This window comes from Diprion similis, chromosome 8, assembly GCF_021155765.1.
Source record: "Diprion similis isolate iyDipSimi1 chromosome 8, iyDipSimi1.1, whole genome shotgun sequence".
Taxonomy (NCBI): Eukaryota; Metazoa; Arthropoda; class Insecta; order Hymenoptera; family Diprionidae; genus Diprion; species Diprion similis.
Genome location: NC_060112.1, coordinates 21643320 through 21655147, shown reverse-complemented (window position 1 = coordinate 21655147; position 11828 = coordinate 21643320). Strand labels below are relative to the sequence as shown.

Here is an 11828-nt window from a genome sequence, read left to right as displayed (position 1 = left end):
TAAGTTCATGATTGATGTTTCTGTATAGGTATAATAAATTGAAGCTTTTGATTATGTTCCGATTATCTTATCTAGAACCCTATGTAAACCGAGTGCATCTAATATCACATTTGCTTAGCGTCCACCACATTAGACTTTTTTTAGGCTTACTTCCGGGAGAGAGTGGCGGGTATTATACGTATATATATATGTACATATATCTTTGTCAGGCGTTATCAAGGTATGCATAATTTCGGTTAATTTTTATTTTTAATTTCACCGTTTCTTCTTTCCTCCTCATTCGTTTCGGTAACACGAGAAGGGTCACACAGGTCTTCGACACCGCATTTCTCCAACGTATATAGGTACCATATATACATACGAAGGGTACCCGCGATGTCACTTCAAGTTTATTTTATTTCTTTCTTTTTCTCTACTTTTCATGACATTTAGTACCTTACGAAGTTACACCTGTACCTAATGCCACGATAGGATAACAACAATTCATCTGCTTTCTATTCGCGGTAGGTACCTATATATTAACTCACTCACCGTCGTCGCGTGAGCAAGATCATATGAAAGAAAGCTCCGGCGGGGGTTATACGTTCGTGACTTTGTACGTAGATATTTTTTTTTTCATCATTCACGACGTTACATGATTGACAGACACGCGCAGCGAAGCTCGAAAGACTCGCCGCTCAACTTTGACGAGAGCCAGCAACGTGAGTCTGACTAGATGATGGTCATCACCAAGCCTGCACGTAACAGGCAAACGGATCGGAGGAAGTGTATGTATAATGGTGAAATTTCTATTATTCCAGTCAAATCCAGCCTTGAAAGTAAACATACGTGGGTGACAGTAAATTACTCTGTGACACAAGGGTATACAGTGTGTAAATCGTGACATTATATGCAATTTTACACGCAATCATTTACGGTGGGAGTCACAACACAAGTGTGGCTATAAATTTAGTGTGTTTACATCTGCCTTGTTATTATGTAGAAAATTCACAGCGGAAATGGAAGAAAGTCTTTTGTCTTCGGTATAGGAAGTGGCGGATATGGATTCAGAGATTATGAAACTAGAAATGGGATGCTATTGCGCTCAGCTCTGCAATTTTATTCAACGTTTATTGTAGAAGAAAAGAGTAAAATAAAAATTACAAGTACACTTATTGTGGAAATCATAAACGACAACGACGACAAACAACGAATAATAGAAGAATAAAAAACTCTAATAATACCGATTTACCGTAGACGTGTGAACTTGTCGTATCGTGCTTTATGCTAACAAAACAATAGTGAAAAGTATTTACGTATGTACAGTTATATATATTATTTTACAGTTAATTATTCTACGTGACGATTGAGACGCTTATTAGTAACTGTCAAGTACATCATTACATATACTTTCAATACGAATATAGCTATAGATATTTCAGTAAATGAGGGGCGTGAAACTTTTAACGATCACTGTAATTACTGTAAAACGAAAATTGATTGAGTTATATGAAAGTCCTGGGTAAAGTCCACGTCTGAAGCTGTGCATCAGGTGAACTAGAAATGCATTCAGCACAGGTGTAACCGGAGTGAAAGGACTTTGATACTATAAGAGTAATGCAGCGAGTCTCTCGTCCTTCGTTTCTCTCATTCCGTCTTATATCTCTTAAGTCGACGTAAGCTTGCATTGATAGTGTTAATAAACTTTAGCCCAACCCCAAGCACGCTGCTGTATATATACAATTTTTGAAAAAGAACACGACGATTAAGGCTTTGGCAGTAGTCATGTTTTAAAAAAAGCCGAGCGATGGGTTGGACCGTGAAAGACTTTCTTATTGCCTAAAATGATGATGTACGTATGCCTTTGATGAGATGAGGAGACATTCGTCCGTCAATCCGTACTTCCGATTGTATCTGAAAGTATAATAATCATGGCGATTGAACGGTCGCTGAGATCACGTTGAGACCTCGATGCCGGTAGGAGAGTCTTGTATCCTACGTCGTCACGATGTTTGCCAACACTGGATTGCAGTTCTCCACGGTTAGAAACTTCGGTTCGTTGGCTATCAAAGTCTTCGACTCATCCGTGCAGACTTTTATCCTGAAAGAATGTCAACCTCCCGTTAGCTTTGAAACGCGGCTTAACTCCTCAAACAATCATTCCATCATACTGCCAACGAAAAACAACAAATCAGCGTTACCCGCTATTGGATTCCAGGCTGTCAACGACGACGGAGTCGAGATAAACCATCGGTTTGGTGATGAGACGCCAAGTGAGAGGGTTGAACGTAGTCTGATACTCCCAAGTGACTTCAACGGCTTTCGGCTTACCGACAACTTCCCCTGGGAGGACAATCGTGTGGGTGGTTCCCGGTCCATAGTACTTCGAGTCTTCGCTGAAACGCATTTTCTCAGTCTGTTTGCCGTTGTCCCCGATCACTCGCAGGACAAAGATTCCCACTTCACCACCGTGGTTCATACTTTCTGCCGTCTTCGAGATGTTGATTTTTACCCTGTAGTGTCCTCCTGTAACGAAAAAACTCCTCCGTTAGTAAAGGAAGAAGTTGCAGAGTTTGCAGTCACTGACTGGTAACGAGTCTAATAAAGACCCAAGAACTCACTGCAGAAAGGCTTTGATCCTGCGGTCATTAGGTAGGTCGATGCGTGGTAGTTTCCTCTTTGTGCGTCGAACCCGAATCGTGGGCAGTACTGATTTACGCAATCGAAACAGCCACCCTCCTGGAACCGGGTCCAGGACGAACAGGGAACGGCAAGAAACGGACAAGCGGTGTTAATGCTTTCAATGAAGTACTCGTAGCTTCGGATGTGGTTGCAGCCGAGGAACCTTCTGATGCCTAAAAGAACCCACAATTTTCACCAAGCATTATTCAGTGTTTCGGCTAGATTCAGACTGCCTGACAAAAATTGCCGCTCATCTCACCTCTGACGAAGCTTCCACGTTCAAGAGTTATCGCGTCGAGGACTCCTTCGTTGCATCCAGGTTGATTCCGGCCATCATTAGGGTAGAAATCGATGTGGCCAACCGGCTGGGTGATACCAAGACCGCCGCTAATGAAAGGGTTGCAATCGGTGTGAATCACTGCAACGAAGTCGGCGTCTGTTGGGTCCAAACGAACCATCGGCGAGGTGTTGCTGAAGTGCGGTTCCGCCGGGTCCAGACCTGCAGCATCACGAAGGTTGATATCGAATAACGCATCACACGTAATCTGGTGTGATTAGCTTTCGTTGTGAATGTATACAATTATTAGAAGCCGTGACGGCAATGGTGGGAGAAGAAAGGATGGCGTTAGTCCGATTGAATCAGAGATTGTTTTTTCTTCGAGAGTTTTATGCATAGCTATATCTTTGGCTTCGAATTACATTGAGCATACATCTTGTACCAAACAAATTTCTTTCGCCTGCGGGCTTTTGGAGTATAATTGAGGTGTTTTTGTTGTTACGCAACAGGCCTACTCGCTTCGCGGTCATGAAAGTTGTCCGGTGTTTACACTTCCGAGAAAGAGCCATACCGTTTCTGACACTGCTCCAAGCCACGCTTACACACGCTTATAGGTATACGTCTGTCCGACATACACGCGACTGACCTACCAGAGACGCGGTGGAGTCCCACCAAAGTACATTTCTACTGCACAACGACCGACTTCCACACAGACCGAAACGACCTACATATCAACACCGGTCAGATATCCACGACACGCATTTCGTCCAGGACCGTAACGACATCTTATGCACTTTCCCGTATAACCATATCCGAGTTTCATTTTTCCGCATTTCGAAATACTCGTGCCGGAAGGATTCCACCTCGTATCTACGTTGAATTACGCACGTTGTGATGTAATCCTCGGAATCTGACGTATACATTTCCATATTATTTCGACCACAAGTCACGTCCACATACTCCACACATTACGTATAGATTCGTTGCCAACTTCTTTGTCACAATGTACCTATATACAGTTTCGAATAAGGAAAAGATTCGTCTTTTCGACGAATTCTAATGTCAGCCTTTTCTAATTCGGTTCTGTAGACGACGATCCAGCACTCAACTGATCTTTTCCTCATCCTAGCGATGTAAAACTTTACTTTTAAGTCGTTTTCGGTTGTAAAATATATTATAATGTAAATAAATAAATGTTCCTAGCCTGAGGACCCCCCCCCCCCCTCCATCAGGGCGAAAACGTCATTCACATCAATCTGTCTTATTATTGACCTAATGACACCGAGAAAACATTCAACGAAAAGATTAATCCGTAATTGTTTCATTGTTTTGGTATAACTTTATAAGTACCCACTCAAATCAGTTTACAGTGACTTGTACTACATGCTTCGCGTTCACCTTTCGGCTATATTCCTAAAAGGGGTAAAAAGAGGTATTTCTCTAGAATAGCCTGGTTTAGGATGTCCTCACGATTCCTGGCGTGTCGAGCTAAAGAGCGAATTTATAATTTTCCGCGAGATTTTCACCCCGCGAGCTGCCGCATGCATCAGCTTGGTCCTTGGGAAGTAAAACCAGTCGCTGCCACTTCCTGGCAGGACGTGGTACCTTACTCCACTTGTTTACCGTTGTCTCGTCTCCGGGCGGGGCCCGACCCGCCCTCGAGTTCCTAGACGCCCTCGACAGCATCGGCGGTTAAAGACTCTCTGACAGTCATTGGAGGGTCCGATCACGACCAGCCGACCCTTCGTCTTTGTAATCACCTTCGATCCACTCGCCTCTGAACCCGGGCGAGAACCTTCCGAGTCTTTCTGTCGCTAGCTGCTACCCTGATCTTTCCTGATCCGATCGATAGAATGCGAGACGGCCACGTCAGAAATGAACGAATCTGTCGGTTAGAACCTCTTACTCCATCCTCCGCATAGCGGGGGTCGCAAAAAGTGTCCGACAGCCTTGCACCCCTTCACACTCACAACCGTAAACCCTATTCTGCGACTCACCAGTTATCCTGCCGAGATTAAGGCCATATCGAACCCGCAGGTGGTATCCAACGTAGCCGGCGGTGTGGGCGCCGAGACTGTGTCCGATGACGTGGACCCGGGAGGGTTCGAAGCCTCCAATGTTGATGAACTGGGCCGCAAGACGAGCAGTCATCGCTCCTACCAATCGGGTATTCGCAACAGCCTGAGTGTACGGTGGACCAGCACCTGTGAGCCAGTTGACGACCACCACGTTGCAGTCCTCACGGTGGAGCAGTTCCTTAGTCATTCTCTGGGGGAGGACAAATGAGATTGGTTGCAGTGATCGGTGGATAGCAAAACGTATAAATGTCACGGGAGAAAGAGAGATTGATTGATTGATTGATTGAAATTTCTCTGCTGATTAAACAGACGGATTTGTTTGCAGCCCGGCATTACAGCTGCAACATTAGACTGGTTATTTTTTATCGCGGTGAAACTTGTGCACGATTCGCGGTGACATTAGAGAGTGAAATGGCATTGAGTTAAAATCGAGAGAGTCTCACCAGGACCCAGGTTTTGTCTCCATTCTCAAGGTATCCGTGGATGATGAAGTAAACGTTCCCGTTGGGACGGATGTGAGCGTTTTTGATTGTGGCGTTTTGGTCGATCTTCAGCGATTCGGGATTGTCCATCGTATTTCGAGTGTACAGGATATACCCTGGGCCGATTTTGTCCGGGCGCATCGGAAAGTCCACCACTGGTCTGTTCTCGCCGTACCATGGTTCTCCGATGTAGAAACAGCCGAATGGCTGGTAGCAACGCCACATGTACCAGTCTGTAATAATAAATTATAATAAAATTAGTTACACGGTAATTATTGTTGTCGTACTGCTTTGAGCCGTCGCTTCTTAGGTCAGTATAACAATTAAGCTGCTGGGCTTTTACACACGCGCACTTATCATCGGTTTATAGTGCGCTGCAGGCATCGGGCGCTATAACTATGATAGATACATTTCGCAATTAGTCGCTACATCACTGCTGGCGTAATTATGCAAGCATTGTGAAATTCAAATTTAAAAAAATATTGAAACATTGATTATCATCTAAGGGGAAAAAAACGCACTTACTGTTAGCTGAATGGTGTCTCGGTTATATTTCTTCTACATATTATGGTAATCATACGAAACGCGCGGTTTCACATTCAGGCTAAGACAGTCATGGACAAATCTGGATAACAAGAAAGTCATCCAATCGATCAGACTACGTTATGCCGTTTCCAGGAATCAAACCGCGTATATATAGAGTGGGCCTTTTTCAATGACTTATGTTCTAACGCGCGTGCGAGATTCTTTAAAGGTTATCGGAGCGATAACGCTGCTTCTTGCTAGTGGTATCTAAACGAGGCGGTGTTGTGTCTTCAATTGAAGATTGCTGCGGCTACAGGATATATAATATGCTGACCGTGCGAAGAAAACGGCTGCGGTGCATTTCTCTTGAACACTTTTCGCATCTAGTTTACTTGAAGAGAAAAATCGAATTCGATTCACGTGCAGCTTGTACAAGGTGGGCCAAAAAAAAATTGATCTGATATTCAAAACGTGTCGACCGATTTTCAGAAACTTTTTTTTTCTCGTAATTGGAAGACCAACCTTTTGTTTCGCATCTGAAAATCTGAAAAATCTTTATTCCTTGCCGAGATACACGTTATTGAAAAATGGTTTGTGAAAAAACTGCCGTGAGAATGAAAAACATTAATATTAAAGAATGTTCAACTTTGTTTTCATCTGAAATTGTGATTCGAAGTTTGATTCTGACATTTTAGCAAATATTCGAGATTTTATTCACACGACATGAACCGTTTTTTGTAACATTAGAGTCAAAAGATTTTGAAAATCGGCCGACGCTTAATTCCGAATTTTATTCACGTTTTAAATTTATCCGGTTTTGTTTTCGGCCGCCCCTGTATTGTGTAACTACGTTCAATTAAAAAAAATTAATTTTAGATACTCACCGTCTAATAACTCGAATTCGTTGTGCTCTTGCTTAGACACGTTTATTTTCGCCACGTCGTTTTCTACTGACAAATTAGTTACATTTGTCACCTCCGTTTCATTGGGAAGTGTGCTCATGATATTTGCAGTGTACATTAACACTAAAAACGTATCGTTCAGAATTTGAATCATGTTTGCTACGTTGCCCGTAAATTAATTTTTTACAAAATTATACGACGTTCGTCGAAAGGCGCAGTTCTACTTTTTTGGAAATCACTGCAGTTGAACCGACGATACGAACATCAGTATTGATACTGAAAAATGACGTTACACGAGTTGCAAAACATGCGGCGCGTAAATATCGCTTTACTCTTTCCTCACTTTTAATCACTTGTTATTCTATAAAGTTTTGTATAATACTTGTATAAGGAAAAGTTGTTTAATGAACTTGCTTACGACGCAGTCGCGTGAATGTTATAATTTCTGGGAAATTGGTGAGATATGAATTCTTCGAAGCGAGTTTATCGAAACAAAATTAACAAAAAAAAAAAAAAAACAAATTACTTTTCACATTGGCTTACATTTTTATACCGGACTATTAACAATATCAACTTTCTGTGTACCTACAGAGTAAAATTTCAGTCAGTAGATAATCACAGTTTTACTAATCACCGTTTATACTGCAGTGCTCACTCAACACAACCGAGGTTCAGAAGTGCTTTTTAGTGACTGATCGTCCGTTCGTATGCGCGTCCGGATTCCGACCTTCTTTAAGTGCCTCCGCACTCCCTACCCTCCTCGATCTCCTCCGTGTTTAAAAACGTTAAAAATTGATTGACGCACAACTGTTACAGATAACGTTGATGTTCTTCAAGCTAACGCTGTCGTGACACCACATTAATTATTAATTGCCAATTAATTGTAATGTAACTATAAACCGAGGCAATTTGTGCCAAGCTTTTTTTCATCATCATATTTACGATGCTTACACGGAATCCCACTGGCGACTAGTACACACACTCGAAGGGGTCAATAGAGTCAATAAAACATCCGCCAAAATGATAGAATTTGGCAGTTGCCATTTCGAGTCAATTGCGAATCCATGGTTTTTTTTTATCGCTCACGCAAATTCAGTGCAGGCTGACAACAAGTACAATGACTATGCCACCAGCTTCTGAGCAACCAATATTAACGCGAGGAGTCGTCTTCTGATCGACCCTCTGGTTGAAATTGACCTGGACCTCTGCTTGGAATGGATAAGACGAAGCATGCAGCTGACGAACGACGGCGCTTACTGTGGCTACCAATGTTCAGATCGTAAGTGATTTATTAGTTTCATCGAATGGCGTAGCAGCACATGTGCATCGACGTACCCAGCTCGAAGAAGTGGTCCTTAGAACAAATGCCGCCAAAGGCACCGCTCCTTTACTAAAAAGATGCTCTCTTCTATGGTCTGACGAGGATCTACCGAGCGTACGGCTTCTCAGTGACGCCGAATATTCCTCGAACAAGAAGCGTATGGCAATTAAATATCCTTCCTCGAACAGAACTGCCCCGCAGGTTCCGTCTCCACAGCCAACGAAACGTTTGCAGCAGCAATCAAAGAAATGTGAAAATAAACCTTTTTCTCTTCTCGGTAAAAACCTCTTCTCGACCTTTTTCTGCCCCAACAAAATCTCGCACAAAACGCGTTAGAAAATATTTCACAGCGATTTCTGAACTCACCCTAACACGAGATCATTAATTATTATGAAAGTTGACCGCTTTTTATTATATGTTACACTTTATCTGTACATCGAACCGAGTAATCTCTTGTAGTGCTATAGGCTGTAGTCCGTTTGTTCACTCTACAGGAATTTGCTTGCCAAATATTATAAGTAACGGGACGAAGTGGGTATCAAGTTTGCTGCCTAGCGTTCATGCCGTTGACAAGCAAAGTCGTTCATCCGATCCGAGAGGAAACAAGCAGAGAAAATACTCAGTACCAGATGTGCCAGATGCTAGCTCAATGAAATTCGAGCTGCCATGCCGTCTGTATAACGTGTCGTTCTAAGGTTTTCCTCGTTCTTCGCTCAGGACACGCCAGAAAAGTTAAAATACGATTATTTGTGCTTTCCGATGTAGGTACGGCTCAAAGCTGGTGGGTGTAATGTAAGAGGTTGCAAATTTTCATTTGATTTTAATCAGTATATGTTGAAAATAAAAAGAAATTGCGGAAATCTCTATAATCTGATAGTACGATAAGTATTATTGCTGACAAATAATGCGTACGTTTACAAGTATTACAACAATATTACTTATGACGATAAATGCGCAGATCATCCCTTCCAGCATCCTTTTCTAGGCACCATTCCACAACGAAACTTGTAACTCGTCTCTACACCCCATCCGCCCAATCGGTTACTCCCCTGATATCGAGGGGGTAGATTCGCTCCACCTTTGACACTTGATTCAACAAAAGGCAGGGACTGCGCGAAGGGAGAATATCGATCGGGGCGAAGTATTGCAGAGGAGAAAGAGAGAGAGAGAGAGAGGGAGAATGAAACTCCGAATGGAGTTGCTAGTCACATCACCCCCCAGAGTCACCCTCCCCGCAGCTTCCCCGGACCAAATTTCCGATAGAGAACCCTCCGCGGAGATTTGCTCTACGCCGATCATATTCTCCCGGTATTTTGCAACCCCTATGATATTTCACGAATTCGCCAAGGGGATGTTTGCGAATTTTGCAAATGGGCGGGAATTTCTCGGAGGGGTTGGAGATGGGGTGGCGAGCAAGCATCACGGCCTAGGCAACTCCTAAGAGATCCTGGAAACTGGGTGTCCCGGTTGTGTTTGTGTTGTTTTGCGGTTAGAACGAGCGTTAGACACTAGCTTTTGGAGAGTGTGCGAACATCCTTAGGTGCGTACGCGGGGCGGTTCGACAGCAGCAGATGTGTACTTGACGCAACGCGGCTCGGCAGTCCGCCTGCAGGTGCGGCTGGCAATTCACACGACGAAATGGGGGGTGGGCGGCCCATCGTGGGCCGTGGGCGGTGCGACCTGCGGACGTGCGATCAAAGGGTTTTTAGGGCCCTTCGCCGGCTCCTCTGCCTCCTTGATCTCCTGCTACCCAGCCCTATCAAAACCCCATTCATTTACATGCGTGCCCGAGGTGCGTACGAGCCCTCGCCCCTGTGTAAGTAACGCCTCGAACCCTCTGCGAGGAGGGTGAATTAAGCACTGCTAAAGCTACCCTGGGAAAATGTATTCGCCGATCCGCTAGGGGTGTCGTTGCTATGGCACCGGGCTTCTCACCCCTTCGAATTCACCCCAAGCCTTTTACCAAAGAGTGGGGGTATATTGCGAATCACCTGGGGCTGTAACGCTCGTTATTTCCCTCAACCAATCCGCAGCATCCGGTGTTAATCGACCGGCGAAATTACGTCTCTTCGCTGTTTTAAACGGTCTCTGCGTATATTCAGTGACGCAGACTGAAACTTGATGCACTATTTTTTATAAATTTACAAAAAAGAAAAAACAACAAAATACTACTTCGATTCAGTGCAGATCGATCTCTGTGTAGAATTACCAAGGCCTGTTAAGGATCAGTGGTTTGACTCGAATCATTACGTCAGGTAATACCACGGAATCATATTTTCATGCAGTGAGATTCGTGTAGGTATTTCAAATGGGATTATCGCTCGACGGGAACCTTCGCATTGGTGAACGGAGTGACGGAGCAAGATGTGGGCGGCGCCAAAGGTCTTATCATCCCCCGCGTGGTTATGGGTTCCTGGTTTATAAGCTGACACGTGTCTGTCTGACCTTAACTCTTTCGGTGCGTTGGTGGTTAAATGATTTTCAAAAGAGGGTTTTTACCGCGAGTCTTTGTCAGCCAGCGAGCAGTAAGTGATAGGTTTGCTCTTGTGTCCCCGCCCAGTCAGTACGACGTTACGTTAAAGTTACACAAAATATCTTGTACAAAGGAAACTCAACTTTTTTAACAGGAGATTATGAACGCGGAGCTGAACATACTGAAGTACAGTTATTTTCATCGACTGGCACGCCGGTTGGCTGGCTGGCAGGCTGGCTGGTCGTCGCTCTGTTGGCAGACACTGCGCAGACGCCTTTCATACAGTGGGGAAAAGAGCACGTGCTCGATAGACTGCACCCACTTGTCGTTTCATTTGCATCCCTTTACGCGATGAGGAGTGAATTTTTATTATATATGAAAAAAAAAAAAAAAAAAAAAGGACGAAAAACAACATCGATCAAATGCTATCTTCATCACATCGGTGTAATGTACACGTAAGTTCGATAAAAGTATTAACTTTAACAACCATTGGAAGATCTTGAAATTGTGTTAAAATGACGAATAAAAAGAAAGACAATTGTTGTAGAATACCTGTACAGATCTGAAATTTGAATATTTGTTGCTTTTACAAGGGTTGATCAAAAAACGAGACTGCGATTTACCTTTCTTTCAGTTTTACTGCAGTTACACTATCTCTCAGGCACATGATTGGAATAAATTGTAATTGGCCCAGATGATAGCCCATAACTTCCACGTAAAGATCTAATGGAGTTTGACTAGAGTTTTCTACATCGGCGAAGGTAGAATCATATATAGTTAAATTCAAACCGATATGTGACCGCAGATTTAGAGGGAGCAGTTTACGATCATTGAATGCAGTCGAATCTAGACTAAATTGATTATTATCAGAAAATAAAATTATAAATTATAGATCTGATTTATGCAGTGTCAAGGACAAACAACCCCAGCAGAACTGTTGCGAGCCAACGATTCTTCTTGACAGGTGTGTACTCGCATGTTAGTGATAAGTGCTCATGCTTCATATAAGAACTCGGATGACGTGAGACTCGCATGCGTTAAAAAGTTAGAGAAACTGAGTTGCGCCATTGACCTCGATAGGGCCGTGACAAACGATGGCTGATGCAACC

At 43.4% G+C, this 11828-nt stretch overlaps 1 protein-coding gene across 2 annotated transcripts; it reads right to left on the bottom strand.

Annotated features, from left to right (window-relative positions):
- Nucleotides 1–1089: 1089 nt before the first annotated feature.
- Nucleotides 1090–7639, bottom strand: LOC124409352 (pancreatic lipase-related protein 2-like). 2 transcript variants are annotated; one of them, XM_046886927.1, is made up of 7 exons: nt 6908–7639; nt 5460–5731; nt 4936–5206; nt 2921–3160; nt 2601–2834; nt 2181–2505; nt 1090–2080 (listed from the first exon to the last, which is right to left on the bottom strand). In XM_046886927.1, the coding sequence occupies exons 1-7, from the start codon at nt 7077–7079 to the stop codon at nt 1975–1977; spliced, it is 1620 nt and encodes a 539-aa protein (XP_046742883.1). In that variant the 5' UTR covers nt 7080–7639; the 3' UTR covers nt 1090–1974. The 2 variants fall into 2 exon arrangements, with proteins under 2 accessions (XP_046742883.1, XP_046742884.1); XM_046886928.1 differs by having other exon boundaries at nt 7469–7637.
- Between the last annotated feature and the right edge of the window lie 4189 nt (nt 7640–11828).